Source organism: Musca vetustissima, unplaced genomic scaffold (assembly GCF_032173495.1).
Source record: "Musca vetustissima isolate MV318-11 ecotype Yass unplaced genomic scaffold, APGP_CSIRO_Mvet_v1 utg107837, whole genome shotgun sequence".
In the NCBI taxonomy this organism is placed as follows: domain Eukaryota; kingdom Metazoa; phylum Arthropoda; class Insecta; order Diptera; family Muscidae; genus Musca; species Musca vetustissima.
The window spans coordinates 110,126-124,770 of record NW_026876917.1 but is presented as its reverse complement, the minus strand read 5'-3'; the positions used below and the strand labels follow the sequence as shown (position 1 = coordinate 124,770).

Here is a 14,645-nt window from a genome sequence, read left to right as displayed (position 1 = left end):
TTTAATCTGCCGTCCGTAAAGTGGCTTTCATTGCCAGATTCTGAGGCTCTAACACCTTTGACATCTGATGCAAATGTAAACTTATATACCTTTGAAATTGTAAATCGTTTTAGCGACATAAATCTTTATCAAATAAATAGCGTATCAAATTGTTATGATCGAATTCTAGATCTAGCATTTGTGAATTATACACAATATTTTGAAATTATTAGAATACCTCCAGTATGTACTCCCGAAGATAACTACCATCCTACATTATGCATATCCATGATGCATAATAATTTAGCTACCAACAATTCTTTAATATCATTTAAATCTGTTCCTAATTATAATAAAACTGACTTCCGAAAGCTAAACGCACTTATCTCAAACGTAAATTGGAGCACATTATTAATTTGTAAGAGTCATATTGATCTAGAATTATCAGTATATAAATTTTATGATATCCTAAATAAATTTATTCTAGAATGTGTTCCCATTGTTAGAGTTAGAAACTCGGAACGATATCCATGGGTCACATCTGGGCTTTCAAGTATTAAAAATTATAAAAATAAACTTTTTAAAAAATATAAAAAATCAGGCTCCTCTATAGATTATGCTAAATATGCTGTCGCAAGGTCTAAATATACGTCAGAGTCCCGAAAACTTTACAATCTTTATTTAAACAAGATTAAACTTAATTTCAAATCCAATCCTAAATCTTTTTATGACTTTGTTAATATAAAAAGAAAAGCTACGTCAAAGCCCACCATCTTGAAATTCAATAATCAGACATTTGAGAAAAACTCTGAAATTTCAGAGTGCTTTGCAAATTTTTTTCGCTACAACATATTCATATTCACCCTGTCCAAATAAAGATACATATAGTTATAAATTATCGACGATAGATCAAATATCTATGCCTTTTTTACAAAGTCAATATGTTTCTAAAAATCTACGTAATTTAAGATCAATTAAAAGTCCAGGTCCGGATGGCATTCCTAGCATAATTCTAAAGTACTGTTCAGATACATTAGCTATCCCTTTAACGCTATTGTTTAATTATTCCCTAAAATATAGTCATTTTCCGACCTTCTGGAAGAAATCCTATATAGTTCCTTTACACAAATCTGGTAGCTTAACTAATGTCTCGAATTATAGAGGAATTGCTAAATTAAGTGCAATTCCAAAATTATTCGAAAAACTGATTACTAATGTAATTTCTCATAAAGTTCAGCCAATCTTAAGCCCATATCAACATGGTTTTCGTAGTGGCCTCTCAACCATTACCAATCTTATTCAATTTTCCTCAACCGTCATAAAAGGTTTTATTCAGCGTAATCAAACCGACACGATTTACACTGACTTCAGTAAAGCTTTTGACAGGGTTAACCATGAACTTTTAATATATAAATTAAATCAAATTGGTTTCAGTATAAATTTAGTTAAATGGATATCATCTTATTTGAGAAATAGATCACAGGTAGTTTTGTTTGATGATTGTCTCTCCAAATCCATTAATGTTCCTTCCGGTGTTCCCCAAGGAAGTCATTTAGGTCCACTCCTCTTTCTTCTATTTATAAATGATTTACCAAATGCAATAATCCACTCCAAATTGCTAATGTATGCTGACGATGTCAAGTTGTTTATCACCCATAACTCCATGAAGCAAGCTGATTTACTTCAAAATGATTTAAATAACCTTTTTCAATGGTGCGAATTAAACTGTATGGATTTAAACCTAAACAAATGTAAGCATATGTGTTTTTCCAGATCTTCTACTTTAACAAGGCAATACAATATAAATGGTACTGTTTTATCAACTGTCGATTCATTTGTTGATCTTGGTATTTTAATGGATCCAAAATTAAATTTTAATAATCATGTTATTTCTATGGTAAACAAAGCCCACGGTGTCTTAGGATTTATAAAACGATGGGCTAAAGAATTCTCTGATCCCTACATTACAAAACAACTTTTTACATCTCTTGTGCGACCCATATTAGAATATGGTTCTGTTGTATGGGATCCCCAATATACAATTTATTCCGATAAAATTGAATCAGTGCAGAAACAATTTCTAATTTTTGCGCTGAGAGGTTTACATTGGAATAGTGACTTTGTGTTGCCTTCTTACACTAGCAGGTTAAAATTAATTCGATTGCCAACATTAAAAAGTAGACGTATTATGTTGAACACTATGATAGTAATTAAAATACTAAGCGGTAATATACCCTCGGACTTCCTAATTTCATCCATTAGAATAAATGTTCCTTTTCGATCAAGTAGATATTATCAACCATTATACGTAGATTTTCATCGCACAAATTATTCTATGGGAGATCCACTTAGTAAAATGTGTATTGATTTCAATTCTGTGTATTCTAAAGTAGACTTTTGCATGAATATAGACCTAATAAAATCTAATATAATCATATTTTTAAATGAATAATACAACTTAATAACAAACTGGCTGTTGAAGTAGATTTCTGTAGCTGGTTTTCTATCCCTTCTCATATTCCATCATAATGCGGATTATGATGCGTACGCGATCCCTACGAAAGGGGAGGTCGCCCCCTCGGTCGGCAGGGGTGGGAATGTGAGGCGTGGGAACGTACGAAAAAAAAAAACCTATTCTTCTATTTTAGCCGAATTTCACTTGTGTAAAAGTATACACCTTGCGGATTATAACAATACCCTTCAAATAAATCGTGGGGTTCTATATTACTACTTCTACTTTGACACAAAGACTGTGAAATTAGTGGTTTAGTAGAAAAAAACTAAAAAAAAAACTGAGTTATCTCATCCATTTTTTATGTTAAAGTAGTAGACACAGGTTCCAGGAAAATTAACTTTGGAGGTCAATATCAAGAAGGTTAAAAAGGGCAATATCAGCTGTGTTAAAAACTTAGCAATATTGCCAAACTTCTGGCCAATCCTTGAAAACTTTCGAACTCCATTCTTTGGAAATTATACTGTTTACGACCTAAATGGCATAAAGGGGGTGTTAATGGAACTGACAGAATTTTTAGGAGTATAGGGAAACCGATAAACTGTTTTCTTTTCTAGCTACGGGCATGTGGCATACATAGATTTACCCCAATACCATTGTTATTGGCACAACTGGACAGACGCTGATTTGAAGGGTATATCGTCCATAACAGCATTCCAATTAACAGCAGTACATTGGTACCATGGGTAAATACCCGAGCATTTACCCAAATATTGGGTATTAACTGGCGATCCACTTGACGCAGTCTGCCAAAATTTGGCTCACATGTTTTTAAAATCAATACGAATAGTAACTCCCGATTTAAGGTAATTTAAATCTATTAGCCACATTTTACAATTAAATTGGTTGTAATTTGACACAGAGAGTTCTCAATTTGGCACCAAACATCCATGCAAAAATATATCGATAGCCCCATAACAAGCCACAATATGAATAAATTTTAATTTATACAAGGAAAAACAAATGTAGTCATCCAATAGATATAATGAATAAATGAGATAAACTGCATCCTCTTGTAGAAATCATGGTTGAATCCAGTACCTTCATCCATAGGAAGATAAATTTAAGTTATCAAACATTCTGCAAATTATTTTTTCTTTAGCAATATCCACTTTCATAAACTATTCATTTTAATATTATATTTTACAGGAAAATGTGTTGATTATAACTTACCCTTGAATCGTTTAACATCAATAAAACCCAGCTGTGGAAAACTGATACAGGTAGCAATGCCAAACGTATGTCACGCAGCGCATGGAACGGAATATTCAATTCATGGACAATACCATTGGGATTGTTCTGATTGGGCCAGAAATAGTCAAAATCCATTACCCGATATTACAGAAGTACCTGGAGCAGAAATTATGGATTCATCTAGTTTTCATAGTAACGAAAGCAATGAATCAAGACCAAGAAATTACACACGTAAGTAGCTTTTGTAAATTAAATATGTATTATATACACATGTATGTATAATTGTACAGTGGCGTTCACGTAATTAAAACATTTACTGTGGTAAAATTTTGTTGATATTTTTAATTTTTTTAATTCAGAACACTTATATATACTGCAGAGATTTAAGAGATTTTGTGTGAAAATAGAAAATTGCATCAAAAATACTACTGTGTGACAGAAACTTGTACTGACCTTTATCTCTGTTCATTCTGTTGTGACTGATATATTTTTTGATTAAATATATTCTGTATTACCCGAACAATCGATTTGATATAATAAATGCCAATATTATTCGATATTTCCTGACATACTGCAAATATATTTCGTACTTCTTCAATAAAGTCTTTCGAAAGCGAATCCCTTCTTTAGGTAAATTCCCATGTTTTGAGTTTTTAATTCAAATATTTATTTTAATAATTATTTATTATTTTCTACTAATTCCATCAATTCGGACATTTATTTTCTATGTGACTTTCCGAATGTTAGGTGTACTGTACAAATTCTTGCCAATTTTGATAAATTTAACCCTTTTCGGTATTTTTGGGTTCTTGAGCGCGATTTTAAACCGAATTCGCTGAAATTTGGTACATTGGGTTCTTATTGGGTACTAAATGTCTCCACTTTTCCACTTTTTCTGGTAGCCCCCATATAACGGTACCTCCTAATTGTAAGTATTTTGGGGGTTTTGATCGCATTTTTCCGCCGAATTAGCTGTAATTTAGTATTTTGTGTTCTTAATGGGTACCAAATCTCTCCACAAAAAATTATGAATATAGGTCCATTTTTTCGGATAGCCCCCTATATAAAGGTACCCCCAATTTCCGGTATTTTGGGGTTCTTGAGCACGTTTTTCAACCGAATTTGCTGCAATTTGGTATTTTTTAGTCGTAAATGGTAACAAATCCCCCCACCAAAAAATATTAATATTCGCCCCCTTTTTGAAGAATTAGAAGAATTAGGACATAAGGTTCGATAATGAACTATAAACTGCATTTAGGCCTAGTCCCTGTGTGGGAGGTACTAGAAGGAGTGGACCGATATTCCTTATCTTCAAACTTGAACTAAGTTTGGAAGAAATAATAAGATGGACAAAATTTGGATGAAATTAAAATTTTTTGAAACGGATTTGGTCCAAAGAAACATGGGGTCTAGAACCAATATTTCGATGATGCACATTTTCATCGTGTCAAAGTGTATACACCCTCATTAGCCATAAGGCTGAGGGTACAATTATCCATTAAAAAATTTTGAAATTTGTATTATGGTTACCAAATGGGTTTGTAGAAATGTCGGTAAAGGTCCACTTTTTGGTATTTTCCCTATATTTTCATTTCAAGTACCTGTAAGTATATCTATGGTGGAGGGCATCCAAAGTTCGCCCCGGCCGAACTTAAGGCTTTTTCACTTGTTTATTTTTAATCTTTATGTGTACATGATTTTATCGGTGCTTTGTTTACTTAATTTAATAAATTTAAGGAGTATTTTTTTAAATGTTTAAAAAATGCACTAAAGTAAAAAAAAAGTATATGTTTTAATTATGTGGCCACTTCAAAGTTAATGTTTTTTTTGCAAAATTGCATTCAATAATTTTCTATTTTCACGCTAAATCTCTTAAGTACAGTAATTCTAAGTGTTCTGAATCGAGGGCTGATCCAATTTTTTACCACAGTAGATGTTTTAATTACGTGTTATCTCTGGCTTAACGTGAAAAGGCAATAAGTTAACTTATTTTAGAAATTTAGATTTTGATGTTCAATAAGTAAAAATACATAGATTAAAAAAAACTAAAAAAAACTTTATTTCATGTAAAATTACAAATTATGACATACATCTACAGGCCTTATTCATTTTTTTATACCCTCCATCATTAAATTTTTAATTTGTAAACACATCGAATATCTCAGTACTTATTCAACAGATATAAACAGTTGTATTAGTATTAGTTAAACATTTTTACAGTTTTTTTTAAAGTCAAATTCACCGAATGTGCCCCTACCCGAATGCCCCTACCATATTAAAATATTATTTTTAAAGACAAACTCAAAAAAATTAATGAAATAATATTGCACTATCTGTATATGGCCGAATGTGCCCCACTTCAAAATGCCGAATCTACCCCGAAGGTACTTTTTATTTCATTTATTTCTATCAATCTTCTAAAAACATATTTTTAATTATTTTTATAAGAGTGCACGTTGTAATTAACTACTTTTTAATAATACTGCATTAAAAATTGCCAATACGGGACCATCGGAGCGACTCGTCGAAGTCAGCAGCCACCTTAGTTTTCCTTTGGTATACAGCGACTAAAACAATGATAAAAAATTATTTATATAGAAATCAAGAAACAGCTTGGTGTTCGTATCTAGTTACCACCGTCATCTCTCCAACCAGCTTCTCACGTTGGAACCTCTACCTGTACCTTTGTCTGTGGGCTTCTTTTTCTAGTCTGAACCATTGGCAAAAGTCTTCATCAGCTTTTCGGTCATACAATTTCCGACTGTCTTCTCCGCATCTTTGGCCGGTAGCATAAGCACCATCTAACGTTGGTGGCTTATTATACGTGGCTGCTGTATCCAACTTCCCGGACGTATTTCCACAATTTATATCAATGCCCATATCTCTCGGTTATACCTTGCTGGCCGAAAAATCCATGATCGTTGCCGTCTGCTTATCGGCCCAATCATCTTTTGTTGTTGTTTCATCGCCATTATCCACCGGGTTCATCCTCCTGGGAATCTTTTGTCCTCTACGCTATTTCACATTGATTAAAGACAAAATTATAGAAGTAATGGTACAAAAATATGAAGTCGCGCGCCTATTGATTCGAATTTTGGTCCTTGCAGTCGTTCACTAAATACTTTAAGAAATCCACATAATTTTGACTTATATAGTCTCAGAGCACAAAGCAAGAATTTTTAAGTCCTACTCAGTATCATAAATATTTGTCAGACTGTAAATGTTTTCTTCTCCAGGCTCAAATAGATTAATTGACATTATTCTTCAGAAACTATTATTTCAGAAATATATTGTTATTTTTTCAACATATTTTTGGAGTCCTGAGTTGAAGAGCATTTTTCCTTACAATCTTAGATGTGTGCTCTAAGCTTATAGTCTCTCTATATGCTCATTCTGTTGTGACTCATATTTTTTCTGTGGTAAAAACTATTTTCTATTACTCAAAGCATCGCATTTTAGGGAAATACTCCCTAAAATCGAGCAAAACTCAAAAAATTCAAAACACGTAACTTTATTATTTTCCCCTTTCACTACAATAATTACAAACTGTCTGCGAATAATCAATCCCGCGAATCAGACAATTGTTCTTACCGGTACTGAATGTTAGAAAGTACATTTTTTGGAACTGTGAAAATAGATAAAAAGGAAAGAAACATAGTTTTAACGAAAACTTATATTTTCAAAATTATGTTTTATTATATTTTTTGAGGAATTTGAACCATTTAATAGCGCTGGAACATCTTTGTCATGAATATTTTTTATAATTTATAAGATAACTTGGATGATCACAATGGACCGGAAGTTCTCAGAGTGCTGCAGCCACATTAGTGACTGCAGATCCCCAAACCTAACATAAGATAACTTAAATTTTAATTTGTTGCCAACGTTTGCCAATAGTTGTTTTATGCGCTGTTGTTTTATGCGCTAAACCCTAGAGCATCCGATTCAATAAGAAACATACAAATATGTTTTCGATACTCATACATTTAATTGTAATATATTAAAAAACAAAAAACAAAATTGAGTTAAGGCTATATTGGGAATATATATTAATGTGAATCGATTTTTCTCAAATGTGTATCAGGCGTATGCTTATTGAAATCTGCCCAAATTGTCACCTTTTTTTATATGAAGTTAACCCTAGAACCAAAAATATTACTTACTTCCTTAGCTGGCTTATGACAGAACGGTTGTTCCATAAGCCGAGCTTAAAAAACATTTCCAGGCGCGTCGGTCTTGTGAGCATCCATCTCATCCAATTTGAAAGACATTGGATGGCCTTGCTTTTCAGTTGTTTACTCAGACCATAGTAGCATAGATACCGAGGTATATAAAATCGTTCACTACCTCGAAGCTGTAGAACCAAAAATATGGTGTATGCAAAATTGTATGTCAATGCGTAAAAATGCGATTTTTATGAATTATAATCTATCGGAACGTTTCGCAAATTCAAATCTATATAACAATGAACACTACATACTGGCTTTAAAAAGTGGTAATACCGACGGATACGGAACACGTTGAGTTCGGCCGGGCCGAACTTTGGATACCCTCCACCATAGGAAGAAGGGGGCAACTATTAATAATTTTTGGTAGGAAGACTTGTTACCATATGCGACTACAAAATACCAAATTTTAGTGAATTCGGTTGAAAAACGCTCTCAAGAACCCCAGAATACCGAAAATTGTGGTTGCCCTTATATGAAAGCTACATGAAAGAATGAACCTATATTTATAATTTTTATTGGTACCCAATAAGAACCCATTTCAGCGAATTCGGTTCAAAAACCCGCTTAAACCCACCCCCCATAGTACCGTAAATTGGGGGTACCGTCATATGGAGGCTACCAGAAAAAGTGGACCAATATTTATAATTTGTAATGCGGACATTTGGGATCCAAAAATAACCCAATGTTCCAAATTTCAGAGACCAAATTTTTGGCGATCTATCACAATTCCTTTAGAAAATAGCGTGATTATAACAGACGGACGGACATGAGGTCGAAAAAAAATTCACAGACCTCAAGCCGAAAGAAACGAATATAAACAAGCGAAATAGCGTTAAGTTCGGCCGGGCCGAACTTTGGATACCCTCCACCATAGATATACTGACAGGTACTAGAAATGAAAATATAGGGAACATACCAAAAAGTGGACCTATACCAACATTTCTAAAAACGGATTATGTAAACCTTAATACAAATTTCAGAAATTTATTAATGGATAATTATACCCTCAGCATTATGGCTAATGAGGGTGTATACACTTTAACACGGTGAAAATGTGCCTCAATGTGGTTCTAGACCCCATGTTTCTTTGGACCAAATCCGTTTCAGAAAATTTAGATTTCATTCAAACTTTGCCCATCTTATTATTTCTCCAAACTTAGTTCAAATTTCAAGATGGGGAAATCGGACCACTCCATCTGGAACCTCCACATAGAGACTAGGTCTAAATGCGCCTATAGTTCATTATCTTACCTTACGTTCTAATTTTTTATCTCGCTATCCTCCGCAGGTGAAATAATTACAACAGAGTCTTAGAACCAAACTCAAAACGCGGAACAAATCAGATAACTATTTTAATATAAAAAAGGGGGTTATATGGGGACTACCCCAAAAAGGGGGGGGCGAATATTAAAATTTTTTTTGGTAGGGAGATTTCTTACCATATACGACTACAAAATACCAAATTGCAGCAAATTCGATCGAAAAATGCGCTCAAGAACCCCAAAATTTTGAAAATTTGGGGATACCCTTATATGGGAGGTATGCCTAAACATGGACCGATATAGCCCATCTTCGAACTTGACCTGCCTGCAGACAAAAGACTCTATGCAAAATTTTGGCGTTCTATCTCAATTCGTTTAGACGCTAGAGTGATTACAATAGACAGACGGACAGATGGACATGCTTAGGTCGTCATAGAATTTTACGCTGATCAAGAATATATATACTTTATAGGGTCGGAAATGATTATTTCGATGCGTTACAAACGGAAAAACAAAACTAATATAACCTCCATTTTGGAGGGTATAAAAAGAAAGTCCAAAGGTCAACAATAATTTTCAACAATTATAATCACCTCTATTCCGTATGTCGTCGTCGACTCAAAAGGACGACGTTGTTTTTTTTTGCAAATTGGTATTCCTTATGCCATGTACAGACGAGCGTTGTTCGCTCTCTCATTCGTTGTTCGACCCCTAATTATGAAGTAATTACTTAGTTCCCCATACAAAATGTTCTGAGCGAACACCTACTTTTGTACGTTGTTCAATTCGAATCACTCTCTGAATAACGAAGAAATTTGTCCCATCCCTAACAATTGAGAGTATTTACCGAAAATAAATTAATTTTGACAGCTTGAAAATATTTATAAAATTTTCAAACTTTTTTAGTAATATTGAAAATGATGAATGAAAAGTAAAAAATTGTCTATGAAAATTGTATGCAGAAGGATCTAAATTTAGTTGTATACATAATGCAATATGCATTTCTTTCCCTTTTGTTCTAATTAGCGTACAAAACAAGAAAAAAATGTGGGGCCACCCAAAAAAAAAAATTCTCCAATTTTTTATATTTGACATTTGAATTGAGAAAATATAAAAATGTATGAAAACAACAATATTTTCAGAAAAAATGGAAAACATTAATTAAAAGTTAATAGATATGGGTTCATACTATAGTCAGGAGAAAGAGAATTATTTTTTCTATTTAGATCAACATGTGCTTCATTCAAATATGTTACAATTTTGGTGTAAAACCAGAAACAAAAAGTTTGAAAAAAATAAACTCTGATGACATGAATTAAGAATAGTGTTGTATGAACGGGTTCATTCATGTACGTAATTTTGAGAGCGAACTACGTTGTTCGAATGCCCGTCAGAACATGGCATTATGTCGTTACCAACATTTATCGATAACTATTGAAACATTTTTGGTATTCCGGCATTTGGTATGTCGTCATAATTTTTTTGGTGACTGAAGTGTTTTAACAATTTTTTTTTAAGAAATTAAAAAAAAAACAGTAAGGAAAGTAATAATAAAGTCGGACGGGGCCGACTATACGATACCCTTCACCACTTTGGGTATATCCAAAAGATGGAATCCTAACAGACGTCGCATTTTTGAAGGACCATTAACATGAAATTACACATGTCATTCTGCAACCTATACTAAATTTTGGTCAGATATAGAGTTGCTTCTTACGAAGGGACATAATTATGCAATTAAATTTAAAGCAAAATATCGAAATCTAAACCGATTTCATCGAAACTTGTCACATGTTAGGTTACACTTATTTCAGTATGTTTTTTTTTTGCATTCGGCCACATTTTGAGTTCTGCATTTACTTACAAATCCAAATTTCGTGCAAATCGAAGGATATATAGGGACTTTGGTGCACTATTTACCTAAAACCGCACGAAAATACATATGGGAGCTATATCTAAATCTGAACCGATTTTCACGAAATTTAACACACATCGTTCTAGACTTAATTCAGTACGCTGTGCCAAATTTCGTGCAAATCGAAGGATACACAGGGACTTTGGTGCACTATTTACCTAAAATTGGACGAAAATATATATGCCAAATTTCAGACAAATCGAAGGATATATAGGGACTTTGGTGCACTATTTACCTAAAACCGGATGAAAATATATATGGGAGCTATATCTAAATCTGAACCGATTTTTCCCAATTTCAATAGGGTTCGTCCTTGGGCCAAATAAGTGAACTGTGCCAAATTTCATCCAAATCGGATCACAAATGCGACCTGTACTTTGTTAACAAAAATACATGGATGGACGGACATGCATAAATCGACTCAGAAAGTGATTCTATGCATATTCTCAAAAGGAACCATATGTCGTTTCCTTTTGCCTGTTACAAACATATGCATAAAGACATAATACCCTGTACCACAGTGTGGTGAAGGGTATAAAAACGATGACCGGACAAGAACAGGATACATCATTCTAGAATCTATTCTATTGTAGGATTTCCTTTTATGTGTTTGCCGCTTCTAATTGAAATACTTCTTTACTGGTTAAGAACTTTATTACGAGTGACAAATTCAAACTTACACACTATGAAATCTTAATACTATAACAACTATATTTACAAATAGTGTGCATCGCTCTCTGCGATCATGTTGTAATTACTAGACCTCGGATTTTTGCATATTTTTTATGCTTTATCCGATTGGAATCAAATTTTGTATTTAGGCGTTTCATGCTCCAATTGATCGATATTTGGAGTCATGTTAAAAATATGCAAAATATATGCAAAAAATATGCAAAATATGAAAAAAATATGCAAAATATGCAAAAAATATGCAAAATATGCAAAAAATATGCACGGTATGCTAGGTCGATATGCAATAAATATGCAAAATATATACATAAAATATGCAAAAGATGCAAAAATATACAAAATATGGAAAAATATGCAAAATATGCAAAAATATGCAAGATATATGCAAAATATACAAAAATATGCAAAAATGCAAAAATATGTAAATATATGCAAAAATAAACAAAATATGCAAAATATATAAAAATATACAAAATATGCCAAAATATGCAAAAAATAAGCAAAATATGCAAAAATAAGCAAAATATGCAAAAATATACACAATATGCAAAATATAGGCACAAATATGCAAAATATACATTATATGCAAATATGCAAAACATTAAAAAATATGAACCCTTCAAATAATTCTAAATCCTTTGAAACGAATTTGTGTCCAATCAGAATTTCGATATCTTCATTATTAAAAAATATGCAAAATCCGAGGTTTAGTAATTACTCAACATGTGTGTTGTGTGTTGTTCGATCGTATCCTGGAGATTTAATAATTCCAACGCTTCTCCTCAACACACATTTCTTTATTTATATCTATCCTTTCTTTATTTATATCTTACATAAATTGTAAACACTTAATAAAACCAAAAATAATACACACGCTATTTAACTACTAATTGTAAGACTAATCATTCATGCTCCTTCTGCATGCTGTCCCCCTCACAAGGGATCGACAATGGTTGACCTAACTGGGGCCAAATCACCGCAGTCGAAATCGAGTACTTCGGCATCGGATCACCGCAGTCGTTATAGAATTGTTTCTACTCGAAGTTGTATACGATAGGTAGTATGCTATCGGAAACTACATACTTAGGGATTTTTGGGCGGAAAAAGGTAAACAAACAGGAACAAGAAGTTGGTAAAAATAGTGAATGCAAAGCAGAAAGAGGCTCAATTTATGTTGAAGCATCCAGACTTAGCCAAAAGTAAGTTGCAAAACTGTGCTCAAGCAAAATAAAAAAAACTAAACTTGTGGCGCGAATTGACAACAAAACTAAATTCCATATTAATGCTACATTGTACTCATCCTCTAAATACGAAGACGAGGAAATAAAAAAAAACTTTTGATTCATATAATATTTGTACACATATTTTTTTAAATTTCTAAGAAATAACATTGCTACATTGTACTCATCCTCTGAATACGAAGACGAGGAAATCAAAAAAAAAAAACTTTTGGATTCATATAATATTTGTACACATATATTTTTAAATTTCTAAGAAATAACATATCTTGATCACAAAAACTTATTTTGACATTCCCTTTCACTTTCAATTTCTTACTAACATATGCTTACAGCAATGTAAAACCAGTAAGGAAAGTAATAAGTTCGGACGGGGCCGATACTATATTTTTCATTTGGTCAGAAATAAAAGCTATTTCTAAATCTGAACCGATTTTCAAGAAACTTAACATACATCATGCTAGACCTAATTCATCGCGCTGTGCCAAATTTCGTGCAAATCGAAAGATAATAAGGGACTTTGGTGCACCATTTACATTAAATCAGACGAATATATATATGGTAGCTATATCTAAATCTGAACCGATTTTCACGAAACATAACACACTTCATTGTAGACCTAATTCATTACGCTGTGCCAAAATTTCGTGCAAATCAAAAGATATATAGGGACTTTGGTGCATCATTTACCTTAAATCGGACGAAAATATATATGGGAGCTATATCTTAATCTGAACCGATTTTCAGGAAACTTAACACACTTAATTGTAGATCTAATTCATTACGTTGTGCCCAATTTCGTGCAAACCGAAAGATATTAAGGGACATTGGTACACCATTTACCTGAAATCGGACGAAAATATAAATTGGAGCTATATCTATCTATCTATCTTGTGTTGTTGTCATTCCTATTTATGACTCTGTACGTACGCTTGCTCGTTTCCTTTTTTCGCTGCCTTATATTGCGCTGCGTAACGGCCTCTGTCGTTGTCGTAGCTCCTAAAATTCCGTGTGCGCGTTCTATTTTTGTCTGCACCCCTTTTGCAGCTACCTGCGTTGTTGTTGCTAAATCTTTGTTCTTGCGTATTGGACACTGTACCATTTTTGTTTTTGCTATCTCGTCTGCGTTGCGCCATAAATGCCTGATCGGAACAACAGCCTTTTAAATTTCCTAATAACTTTCGCCGTTCGTTCTCCTCTGACAATTTCACCTTAGGTAAATCGTTCCGCGATTCCAATGCAACCACTAAGTTCTCAAAACTTTTCGGCAAATTAGGATCAAGATTACTAAGATCTCGTCACCCAACTCAATAACTGATTGAGCCAACTTATCTACGACTGACGTATCTGACTTATCTACGACTTGGATTCCATCGCCTTCCTCCATTTTCATATTGAGCAGCCTCTTAAGCAGTGACACCTTCCGAGCAGCGAAAAGGAGGCGATGGGAACATAAAGGAAAACCAACATTAAGGAGGCCTTCATCTATTCTATAGAAGCCATTCGCTTCATCCATAAGAATATTATCACTTACATACAAAGACATTCAGCACTGCGGTTTAAATTTACTTTACAAGCGCCTAAACAAAGGAAGTTTGTCTTCTTATGATCAAGTTGTACCATATT

At 33.2% G+C, this 14,645-nt stretch overlaps 1 protein-coding gene across 1 annotated transcript in view; it reads left to right on the top strand.

Moving 5' to 3' along the window:
- LOC133321436 (fat-like cadherin-related tumor suppressor homolog) overlaps positions 1-14,645 on the top strand; it is a gene marked incomplete at its 5' end in the record, with an annotated part of 113,832 nt that overhangs the window by 66,267 nt on the left and 32,920 nt on the right. Inside the window, one exon of the mRNA XM_061530522.1 lies at positions 3,679-3,916. Coding sequence (XP_061386506.1) covers positions 3,679-3,916 — 238 coding nt within the window. The remainder of the gene's footprint in view (positions 1-3,678; positions 3,917-14,645) is intronic.